General features: G+C 35.9%; 1 protein-coding gene across 3 annotated transcripts in view; it reads right to left on the bottom strand.

Annotated features, from left to right (window-relative positions):
• PPP1R12A (protein phosphatase 1 regulatory subunit 12A) overlaps positions 1-12,755 on the bottom strand; it is a 123,635-nt gene that overhangs the window by 39,408 nt on the left and 71,472 nt on the right. For all 3 annotated transcript variants that reach the window (XM_086480156.1, XM_086480164.1, XM_086480171.1), the window contains exons 4-9: positions 11,374-11,533; positions 9,351-9,495; positions 6,353-6,427; positions 5,805-5,893; positions 5,518-5,675; positions 2,059-2,186 (exon numbers count right to left, since the gene is read on the bottom strand). In XM_086480156.1, coding sequence (XP_086336282.1) covers positions 2,059-2,186; positions 5,518-5,675; positions 5,805-5,893; positions 6,353-6,427; positions 9,351-9,495; positions 11,374-11,533 — 755 coding nt within the window. The remainder of the gene's footprint in view (positions 1-2,058; positions 2,187-5,517; positions 5,676-5,804; positions 5,894-6,352; positions 6,428-9,350; positions 9,496-11,373; positions 11,534-12,755) is intronic.

Here is a 12,755-nt window from a genome sequence, read left to right as displayed (position 1 = left end):
GACCAAAAGACAAGCCATAATTACTGCATAATAAAATTAGAACAAACTAAATGCCAGTGTATTAATGATTTATAAAAGGTTATCATTCAGCTTAAAATCACATTTATTTCTTCTTCTTTTAAAAAAGCTCTCCCCCAATACATCATCTTTAATCACGTACCAAAAAATTCTGTGTATTTGATCATTCAACTGTGGAATATCAAGCCACACTCCAGCTAGCAACAATTTGGTAACATCCTACTGCTAAAGGTCATATAGCTTAGAAGGCTTTTGCATAACACGAAGTAAATTGATTGGAAGGGACAAGCTAGGAAACATTTGACTTCAAGATGAAGTTCAGACAATTTCAAGAAAAATTAAGTGTTTGACGTGTTAGATATCTTAGAATCTCCAGCATGCAAAGATAATTAAGTGCAGTAAAACAACTGGGTGGAAAGCACATCCGTTACACTGCACAAATGTCACAAACGCTTGTGTTACTGAAGTGATTTCAAAAAATAACCTGTATAAAGTAGCCTTACTTCCTTGCAGAAATATTCACACTATATATTTGAACTCATTCCAATCAGGCGCAGTTAGCGAACCAGCAATTACTCACAATGTCTTCCCTCCCACACACATTTGCTACGGTTTGTGTGGAGAATTTGAGGCTCTTGAGTTCTGCACAGCTCCTGAGCAATGCAAACGCAGCTCCCATGACATGGAACTGTAATTCCTCACTGAGCCAGCAGGAACTGTTTAGATTAATATCACAAGATCACCCTGGAATCTAGCTGTCTGCCCAGCCACAAAGCTCAGTGAGGGGAAACAAAGTCATTCCTGCCAGAGAGCCATGCCCACAATTCCCCTTTTGCTCTCATGGTTTTTTTCAGATAAATCCTGTGGACATCAGTCACAATGATTTTTGTAAAGCAGCTCTTGGGATCAGTAAGGTTGGCCCGACCCTATTGTACAGTACCATATAATATGATGCAGTTGGGAAATACATTCCCTGCATCTGTTACATTAAAGTATACTTTGTAAGATGAATCATCATTAGGTTCTATTGTGAACATGACAGTGTAACGCCAATAAGCTGCTGAGAGCTAAAAACAATACAGGCTATTCGCCCAGCAGTATGTCTTCTCTCTCTGCTGCAGCTTCAGTATATCATGGCTACTATGTCTCCTGAACATGCTTTTCAGAAGCATCAGTAGAGAGTCACACTTTGATTATGATGTGTATGGAAAAGTTGTAATGATTGACAAATGAAGCCTTACTGGCTTACTATCCAGTTTGCTTTGATATTCTAAAACTTCGACTTGTATACCACCTCCTGACTATGTATTATTATCTACAGTGATTTTCTTCCCCAGGCATACATACCTTCCCTTTGACAAGCAAAACTAAAATTCATTCCAATTAACTTTTACCGTCGAGCTGTAAAAAGCTTCCTGCATGCAATAAGGCTTTGTTAGGTGGTTTTGAACTGTGCCCTCAATAAATCATGTGTCCTAATTCTCTAGCTCTTCCATGAGGTCCTAACCATACTGAAATCAGGGTTGGGACCTACAGCACTTTCTACTTCTTATTTCAGGTATCGTTTTCAACTTCTGTGCCTAAGCACTAGCTGAATGCTTCTAAGGACTCCTCAAAGAACCTTAGTCATGCCTGCCTCCCTTGCCTTAAGTGCAACACAACTATAGGCACAGAGAGACACTAGACCTGTCATTTCTAAAATTTTTGGAGGCGTCTGGCATGGAAAAGACTTTCAACAGACGAAGTTTAGCTTCAGAACTCCCCTCGCTGTGCAACACATTTTTGCTTTTTTAAAAGGATCTTCTGTTCAGATATTTCATAGTTCTGTATCTTAGATCCCTGTTTAGAATCAAAACCATTCAAAATGTAAAAAAAATTGAACACGGTTTCTACAGAAAACCACAAGCTATTTTAGGAATCTGTGCATATTTTCATCAATTCACTGGATAACCCAATCCACTTTTTATACAAGAATAAAAACCCATATGCTTACACAGAAGAAGAGAAATCTAAAATCATAAGAAAGATATTTCATTTTACCTTCTTAACAGGTGATGTAGGTGCCCCTTGGCCACCTGCTACTGAAGGTGCTGTCACAGCTACTGATGCTGATTGTGTACTTGTGGTATTTGCATTATTAGTTACAGCTGCCAAGGTTTTGGTCTTATCTGCAAAATATTTACAAGATTTTAATCTTCATTTTTCATTCACAATTTCCTCACTTCTGCAACACAGTTGAATTTCTTTTGAACAAATTTGACAGTCAACTTCCCGAACAGCATTTTATTATTTATTCCTCAGTGTTCTCCCCCTCACTCCCAACATGTATCTTAATTGGGTCCATCTTTTTTCTGTAACAGTCATGCATGTAACATTTTTCTTTGTTATTCAGCAAGCGTTAAACACTCAGAGATGCAGAGACAGAACCACAGAATCATTCAGGTTGAAAGTGACCTTGGGAGGTCACCTAATTCAACCTCCTGCTCAAAGCAGGGTCAATACTGTGTACAGACCAGATTATTCAGGGCTTTGATGAGTCAGGTCTTGAAAACCTCTGAAGACAGAGATTCCACAGCCTCCCCAGACAGCCTATATTTTAGTAGGCGGCTAATGACCATAACAATTTAACAGTAGGAGGTGTGTGGGCATGTAATAGTTAATTTGAACTACAGAAGATGCTAATTCAAAGTAAAACTCTTATTTGCGGATAACTGGGCATGTTGAGTGCAAAGAAACAATTAAGCGCACTAGAGAACCCCACCAGGGACTCGGGTCACTAGAAGGTGCTGAGGCAGGGACTGGCCTTCCAGAGCTCTGACTTTCCATTTGCTTCATTCCTCCTTTGTCCCTTGTTTTTCCTGCCTACTCTACTCTCTTCTGCTTCGTTCTTCCTGCCCACATTTCTTCCTCCGTCCTTTCTCTGTGCACCATAACCCCTCTTACACAAACACACAGAAAAGGTCAGGTTTGCGATAACCACTGTTGCCACTGCACTTGCTCAAGCTTCATAATCTTACACCTCGCTTCTGTTTCACCTATTCGAACTGCACGTTCTTTGGAGTGGGATGCTACAACCTATCTGTGCAGTACGGAGCAACATGGGGTTCAATCCCCATTGGCTTTGGCCCTACTATAAACATACCTTTATGTCTACACTACCCATACAGCATAGGAGCAGTTACTTTCGAAAATATGAAATGTTTTCATACAGTGTTCTCATATCTAAAATTCAAATTCAACAAGTACCAATCTATAACTGGAAATCGAGTGATTAATGGTATTACTGTGACACACTTCTTCTATTTGTGGTCACAGCTGAACAGATGTTTTGAATAATTACTTATGCAATTACTTAAATACAAATATAAAAAAATCAGCTTACATGACTAACTGTGCACTTAATGGAAAGTTCTTTTTAAACACAAGTGAAAATAAATGGTGGTAAACTTCTAGGTCATGGTGATAAAAAGTTCAACAGGGCAATGCAGCCTGACAGCAGGATTTGAGATGATGCACAGGCAGATCTGCTGGAAATTTGCAAATGAGTAATACAGCTTTAAAATATACAGGAAAAGTTATCATGAGTGAAAACACAGAAGGAAAAAGATGGATTTTTCACAACTGTATTTTGAAATTATTTCAAGGACAGCAAGAACACATATGCATGACTGAGCTAATATTGACTAACCTTCAAAAAACATTAAACTGCCTCAAATGAAGTAAGTTAAAAACCTGAACTGCTGAAAATTTTATTTTTAGCTTGTTTCTCTGTCCTTTAGGAGATGCTAGCTTCATATTCATATTTCGCTTCTTGGTCTTACAGACAGAAATGTATTTATTTTTAAACTGTATTCTCACATCAGTGAAACAGAATGTAAGCTTTAGAAAAACATTTCAAATATCCCAATAGATTAGAAATCAGTTTCCAGTACTTCAGAGTATTGAACACTGTTAAAATATTTTACTACCAGAATGCTCCTTATAATCTTAAGATTTTTCACTAGAAAACTACCTTAAGCTGAATAATGGGGAAAAAAGGGAAAGTACAGGCTTGGTATTCAGAGATGCAGCTCTATGGGGAAAAGCTTAAAGTCTCGCTTGCCAAATAAAGTATGATAAAGCCCTGTTGATATTAAAAAACCCAAAGTTTACATAAATTAATTCTTGTGTCACAGTCAAATTTTCCTGGCACAAACTATCTACTGGTAATGAAGAGAAGACGGTTACCAGAATCAGGAGACTCTGGAGACGTGTTCAGGAGACATAACAGTCAGCTCAGTGACTGAGAAATTACTACATGTTACGTACTGCAAGTGTTTTGAGTTTATCAAAGCTCAGTTTCTGGAAATAAGGGATGCAAGTATACTAAGGTGAAAGACTAATTACAAAGACTGACAGACGTTTTTTCCAGCTTATCACTGAAATGTTGGTTTATTTCAAAATACGAAAATAATCAAACCATAACAGACAGTTTGGTTTTGCAACTGATTTTTATTTCTGCCTACGTTAACTATTTAAGATACATTGGATAGCTCTAAAATCCCTCCTTAGTCTTATCTTTTCAGGTGAAGAAATTAGAAAGAATGTTTTAAAATGAGAACTGACAGCTCACTAAAAAGGGTTACTTACTTTAAAAACTTAAGTATAAATATTGACGAGCTATTTCTAATGACATCTATGTCTATGTATTGTATTGCTGCACTGTAATCCTAAAATTCTTTATTAGGATTGAACATACATCTTTAACCACTGACTGCCTGATACTCATTTTCTGTTCTTACATCACTACATGCCTTAAGACTCGATAACTGTTCAAGAAAAAAAAACATATAAATTCCATCGAAGAGAGAAGTACAGAGTAACGTGTTTCTTTGCGTACAATTCCCAACTTTTCAAAGAACTCTCCTTTTGAAACGAAGTTGTACAGAAGTAACTGCTAACATTAAAATAGCACCTTTAAAAGTTTATTTCAGTACACACTGAAAATGCGCCATTACTTTATGAACAGCCAAGCCAAGATTGCCAGATTAACTGGTAATTACTTGAGGATGGCACGAACAAATGAGAATGCTTGGACTTCTGCTGTTCCAATCTCTATACCAGTTCCACAAGCAAACACTGCTATGAAGCCTTCATTTCTGATTTGTTCTTCTAACTTCTTCAATGTTTTCTGACGTGCTACTTAAGCCTTATATTATTCCAACTGTTTAATTAAAAGTATCAATTGTTAAGTAGCCAATCAAATAAGTAGGTTAATAACTTTAACCTAAATAGCCACCGGTAAAGACATATATTTGCTCTATCTGTTATGACTTGACTTCAGACATATATAAACTTGCTTTAAAATGACTGGAAGCTTAATGAAATGCAGAAGAATAACTGAAACTTAAGACACTTAACTCTGTATCATGTGATATTAAATAAGTAAATTTATCAAGTTAAATAAGTAAATTTATGAAGTAGAAATTTAAAGAAAGACAATATTCCAAATAACGTTACCTGTCTCTGCTTCAGATTCTGAGTCATCATCTTCTTCCTCTTCACTAGAACAACTGGATTCATCTTTCTTTCCCTCTTCTTCCTCATCTGCTTTTTCTTGCTCCAGAGACTCTATACTAGATGCATTCTTTTCTTGCTCCATAATCAACGTCTCCTTACTGAGTTTGAAAAGAAAATTATTTACTAAGTCCTGAAAAATTTACTAAAGCCTGTCAAGTAGGACTTTGTGACAGCTTGTAAAGTTATCTTTTTTATTAAGAGCTTATAATTTTTCCTTGTTTACTTACTTTTTGAATGTTTTCTGTGTCTGATTATTATCCATGTTAGCTGTGGATTCAATTAGAGGAGACTTCTTTTCCCGTTTTTCACTGTGAAGCTTCAAAACATATAGAATGATGCAGTTAAATTGATAGAATGGCACCAGTGTGACAAAACTACAAATGGAGGGAAATCTTCTCTAACTACTACAAACACTAGAATGTGTGTAAGCTTTTGAAGTGTTAAAGTTCAAAATTCTAAAATCTCAGAAACTGTTAATCTAAGTAAGTTGCTCATTGTTAATGCTTCAGATCATAAAATGTCCACTGGCCAAGGCAAGTAGAAGAGAACCTTCTTTCTTCCAAGGCTTTTTGGTCACCGTAACTGATGAAGTAAGGGCATAAAACATCTTTTGAGAGATGATTTGTGGCATTACCTTAATGGCAGCCCCAAATCAAACCTTTGTTTTTAATCTATATGCTGCTCTGAGCTGCACAACATAATCATATGTATAATGGTATAAAATATCTATATATATCTATATGTATCTATATATCTTTATACGCAAAAGGCCTACCAGATTCTGCTTCTTTTGTAATTCTTCTAAATATCCTAGAATATCTTCATCTGCCACATCAAATGCTGTCTGCCCCTGGACAAGGGGAAGAAGAAAAACACCATAATTGTATATCAGAATTTAAATATAATGGATTATGATGCCTTATCACATGATGATGCAGGAAAGGAACACATTCAGAGAGACAAATTAGAAAGTATACACCAAGCTCTATTACAAACTGTTAGTTTGTCAGTAGTTGAAAGCACTTTTGTAATATTACTTTTTTTGGTAACTGAAACAGAAACTTCTTTTCATGATAAATAAACAAGGCTTTTAAGAGATAAAAAGATGACTGCAATAAAATTTTGCTGTCCTTTGAAGGAAAAAAAAAAAACCTATCAAGAAAGAGAAAAGTAGACTGAGAGAATATGATTCTCATAACATTAGTTCCAAAGAAATATATCACTGGCACTTGCATGGATGGAGCCTGAGTACTTCAGTATCCTGTCCATCTTACAACTACCATATACAGCTTCATTTTTTAAAATTTAAATTATTTAAGCAAGATATACTAAATTTCATTAGTCATGCTTTCACATTTTAACAGTAAAGCTGTATTTTACATTTTACATTCAATTTCAGAAAAGCTCTGCTACAACCGTTTGTTCTTATCCACGCTTTGTGTATGATTTCCATGGGTTATGTATTTGAATAAATAGATCATCATGTGATTCATTAACACAGAGTAATGCTGTCAGCTGGAATTTCTTTAGCTTGCCATATCTTAGATTTACACACTCACTCAAAATCTTGACTAGACCAGATGCCCGCAGGATGTGAGATTCTATCCTTAAGGTCTGAACTGGTAAAGATTTAAAAATTCCCTTTCTTCACCTCCACTTGCAAGGGCTGAAGCTCACACAGTTTCACAAAGAAAACCTAACTTACTTTGATGCTGCAACATAATGTTTTGTATTTGGAAGTTTGCATTCAAATAGAAAAAGGCTGGAATCTAGGCAAAGTCCTAGATCCACTGGTATAAATGCAGCTTCATCAACATGCTGGGTGGACATACTGAAACGCTGGGAGGATCACGACAAGATCAGTCAAGTAAGTGCTTCTGTAAAATAACCAGCAGTAAAGACAGAGCTGCCACTTAAAAGTGGTCACAGCAGCTTATAAAGATACTTAAAGCTGTTCATATTCGTCTCTGCTTATTTCAGTCTCTCAAAGTGCTAACTAAAGGCAAACATTCCTAATTATATTGTGAAGGCTATCTTAACTGGTTAGAAAGAATGGCCCTTCAAACAACTAATTTTCACATCCATAAAACCTCTGACCATACAGCAGAAGCGTGTGCACCTTTCAACAAGCATTATCCAAAACAGCTTGAGGTCCTCTGACATTTAAACTATTCCATTTAGTATAAGACAGCACTAACCTGGAGACTAAACAACAAAATTATCTCAAGTTTATATTTGCATTATGACTACAGTTTTTAATCTGGCCTTCTATTTTTAGGTAGCTATTAAGTGGGTTTATTTCCAAAAAAATATGAGTTAGACCTACCTTGACAACAAAAAAATCACTTTGCAAAAATCTGTTGTAGTTGGAAGGTTCTATCTAAACTCAATCCACAAAAGTTAGTAACTGAAGTCAAGTACCAAAACAATAATGGCTGTTCTCAGAGATGCCAAGCACCTACAACTGAAACCAAATCCAGAGTTTCTAATCTATGTATCTCCAATAGTAAAAATATTTTTTTACTTACCATCTTAAGAACACAACAGGCAAAACTCTCCTAGCTTGCACAGACAAGCCCACACCCCAAATAAAACAGCTTATATTTCTCTGTACCTCCTTTATTCTTATTCTTGCACCAGTTGAGTTGAACATACTTTCATGAGCTCTCTGGAATACAACCCCCCGCATTTTGACAACCCCAGTAAAATGCAGGGTTAACTTGATAAACTGGCTTCAATTAATTGCATCAGCTTTTGATTGCCTGATACAAAATACAGTTATACAGCTGATATTTAGAAGTTGTATAAGCATTATACAGAAATAGATTTGAAGCTATTTGAAACTCAATACCAGATTTCATTGATTTTATTATAAGCCATATCAATTTCTAAGGAAAAAAAAGTGGACAAAGACTAAAAATGTAAAGCAGCAGTAGTTTTGCCCTTATATAAAGTAAATACTTGCTAATTCATGACCTGTATCTGCATATTTCCCTAATTTATTTTTAAAAGTTTAAGAAAAAATTCAACGAAGAATCTGTCTTAAAAGTTGGGCAGCTAATTTACGTATACATTATTGACAGAAATCGGAAGCAGATCAGAATCTATCTGTAAAACATACTGCAAAGAGAAGAAAGCAAGCTTCAGCACTTACACAGTTGAACAAAAAGTTTTGGATCCTTGTGATGCCTATGTGAATCATGAATATATTTACATCTGTTAGGAGCAAGATCTTGCAAAGCCAGCAAGCTACACAGGCCTTTGCGTAAAAGTCAAGGAAATATAGCTTAGGAAGCATTCAAGTTATGTCCAGGGAGTCTAGAGATGCCTGCAAGTTTCTTCCAGTGCACCCAAACTAGCATATAGTGCTAACTCTTTGGTATGCCAACACAAGCTGATTTTAAGAGTTAAAACACCACCCAAAGGCATCAATATTGACTTCAGCGATCAAATGAAAGCCTGTATGCAATCCAGCCAGTCACTAATTTTGTACCTCTGAAATGTCAATAAACCCATTCTATTTTGAATTTCTGTGTCAAAGATTACATAGATCATTTAATATAGAAGTAAGCATAAAGTGGGCCTAGAAATTAATTTAGACAATCAGAGAATTTAGTTTTGAACACAAACATGCTGTTTTGACAAGACATGCATTATATAAAACTCCACGTACAGTAAACAGCAGTTTATCATCACTTTTCTTACCCTGGCTTCTAAAGTCACTTTAGAGACCAGAACTTTGTATCTTGACAAGGATTACATAAAAATCCTACCACTTTGTTGACAGCCTCCATATCACATAGGTTTTCCACTAAAATGCGACATGCTTCTTCTTTACCCCAGTGAGCAGCAGCATGAAGCGGTGTCCAGCCATCATAATCTTTAATATTTACATCGTAGCGAGCCTGTATTAAAAGCCTAAAGAAAATAAAAGATTAGATCTTGACACTGCTGACAGTGAAAAAAATTTTTCGTAAAATCACAACATTATTCTACAAGAATATCCTTCTCCTTTTTCATCATACATATTTTAGTCGGGCTACTGATAGTTGGTTAATTTTATTACCTCACAAAAACATTTGCCTTTTCATTGTTCAGTAGCTATACGTATTTTAAGGAAAATTCAAGAAAAATAGCCTTTTCCATTTTCTTCTTTATTCACTTCCTCTTCATTCAAAGTCCGTTGTTTCTATACAATTAGGTATTTTTCTCTATGTGTGCATTAACAGAGAAAAGCCCTTTTAATGAAAGGAGAGCTGCAAAATGTGAAAAATTGTTAGATTCAGTGTTCTTACGTAGTAAACTATTAAAACCTCCTCCTATTCTAATATTAGTTGCTTGAAACTTGCATCTCCTCCTGTTCTTAACATTTGATGTTGTAGCAATCTAGTGTTTACATGCCTCAATTGCTCTCTGAGAGGGAGCAGCGCTCCTCAAATAGAGGACCTGCTTTTCAGCTTGCATTCAACACTCAAATTTGGCACGGTTCTGATGCAAGTGTCAAAACGACAATGGACATCCAACCTGACAAACAGCTTTGTGTAAAGGGCAGTTCTTTGAAACACTGTTCGTAATTATTAAAAATCACATAACTGTGAAGTATTCTTCCCAAAAATTCTCTCCGTTTCTCAAGAGCCAATATACTTATAGCAATATCCTCCAATGAGTCAACTTTCACATACACTGAGCTGCAAAGTCTTGCATCCTACACAGAGCACATATTTTTGGTAATTGCGAGCCATCACAAAAATTGCCTGCACATACATTTTTCCCCTACTAAGAAAAGTACAGGGATTGGACTACAAAGAAGACACTAACTTGGAGACCTAAAAACCCCACAACTGTTATAGATCCCTTACAGATACATGCTATTCTAAACAAAATTTTGTTCTTTTCCAACAGAGTAATTTCTTTTCATCATGTTGAAGCACCAGGGTTTTTTGAAGCAGAACTCCCTCCCATTCAGTAAATTGTATGTAATGGTTATAATGATTAAAAAAGCTCTGTCATTCAAATTCTGTGTTGACAAAGCATTACAAGGCTCTGCAGACCTTAAGGGCAGCCATGCTTACACAGTCAGGGTGTGTGCTCATTTTCATTCATGTTACAATATATAACTGTTTCAAGTACTGCTAAAACAAATACATTTACAATCACAGTAAAGCAATGTACTGTTAAGTATGCTTTACTTCAATAAAAGCAGAGCTTTGATGAAAAACAAATTAAACCTCTGTTACAGTTATTACCTGTATCAATGAAAAGCTACCTGTGAATTAGGGGACACCAAAAGCCTGAAGCTTGCCAGGCAAGATTTCAATAGCCATGATTTTCAACAACAATATCAAAAAAGAAAAACTAAATTCTCTGGGTTTTAGGTCTAAAAACCTTTAGTCAGGATGACAAATTCTGTTTTGTGTATGCAAATAAATATGGTGTCTTGAAAATATGCATCAATCAGAATGCTAACTGGCATTATAAAAAGGTACTAAGCTTGTTTACGCAGCTGGCTTTAGAAAGCAGGAAAGATTTTTGTTAACTTCCTTCTTTGAAATAAGTATTCAGGCTCAATATGTACACTGTGTTCATATTTTGAATGACAACGTAGAAAGCTAACAGCATCATTTAGGAGTGTTTGAAAACATAAAATCAAGCTTTGAGGAAAAGCTAGTTCTAGAGATAAGTATTTTCCAAGATACAACCCCTAAAAGTCAGAAGCGTCCAATCCTATCAATTTGAAGCAGCATTACATCAACAAGATAATCAAATATGAAAAATTCCCATTTAAATCACACTTACTTTAAGACTTCTGTATAGCCCTTAGCAGCAGCTACATGAAGTGCTGTACCACCAGACTTTGCATGCCTGACATCATTTATATGGCCGCTGTTGAGCCACTGTCTTGCATCTCTTAGCATTATTCTTTCTTCTTCTTTTCGAGCTGCCTCTATATCAACCCCTAATTCAGATAGCGAGGGGGAGAGGGGAAGAGAGGACACAAAATATTTTAACTCAAATACTTCAATTATGTAACAAATCTTATACTGTGTTTATGTGATACAATAAAGTAACAGCTAAACGATATGAATAATGTTCACGGTTAGATATGAGTATCTTTTCTGAAGATGAATCCCAAGAGGTTATAGAAACATCCGTTACTGCATGATACTTTGCATGCACAATGCAGTTTTTTCCCAAAAGAAGGAGGGCGGGTAGAAGAAAGCTAATAAAACTGGTTTTTGAATTTTTCGATTTTAAGAATGTCTGCCATAACAGCCATAATCACTGAAGCAACCTGTTAAAAAAAAGACACAAATTGTATTTTAACCATCTAAGCACCAAAATGTAAGTCTCGTTCAATGTATCTGTAGAAAGTAGAAAACAGCTACAATTTTTTTACAAGGAGATATCTACGGGAAAAGGATCAGTCTAGCTTCTCAACATTGACAATAAGAAAGATGGAGCTATATTTTTCATACTTTCTAAAGAATTTCTGGTTTGTCTTCTACCACCGTGAAGCACAAACCTTATACTCAAATAGCCAAGCCTTTGGAAATCTCCCATCATATCTCTGGTAAAAAAACCCAAACCAACAAACAAACAAAAAACCCCCCCAAAACACTGAAAACTTTTTATAGTACGTCTCAAAAAATTATCATACACTGATGAAAAAGGAGGAACGCAATGTAACATTTACAAGTATACACATCAGGTTACAGACTGAAAAAAACCCAGACCCTGAATAGGCAAAGCAAAGCACGTATTTGCAAGCATTTTTTAATTACTACCACATGGAATGATCTGAAGCCCATAGCAGGAAAGAAGTCTTGAAGGGAACTATGCATGAGCATTGCTCTATCTGTGCTGACTGAATGGTGGCAACTTTTGTGAGGAAAAAGGAATTGTGGTCATCAAGAACACAAGTTGTATCTGGGTTACAGAAAATCAGGAGGCCAACTTTCACCAAAATTATTTAATGTGTTTGATTTGTCTAACCTTACACACTTGTATGTAGGGATCTGGGAAATATATACGGCTCTTCTGTCTTCTGAATTTTTAATTTCTCATAGAGCGAAGCATTAACTTGGACATAATAAAAACAAGTGAAATCTGGAAACAGGTACTGATTTACTAGATAAAACCCCAAACCTCAGCAGTAGTCCTTATAGCCTATAAAACAG

The sequence above is a fragment of the Leptosomus discolor genome, chromosome 1 (genome assembly GCF_034619465.1).
Source record: "Leptosomus discolor isolate bLepDis1 chromosome 1, bLepDis1.hap2, whole genome shotgun sequence".
Taxonomy (NCBI): Eukaryota; Metazoa; Chordata; class Aves; order Leptosomiformes; family Leptosomidae; genus Leptosomus; species Leptosomus discolor.
Note: the sequence above shows the minus strand (reverse complement) of the source record. Positions and strands in the feature narration are given on the sequence as shown.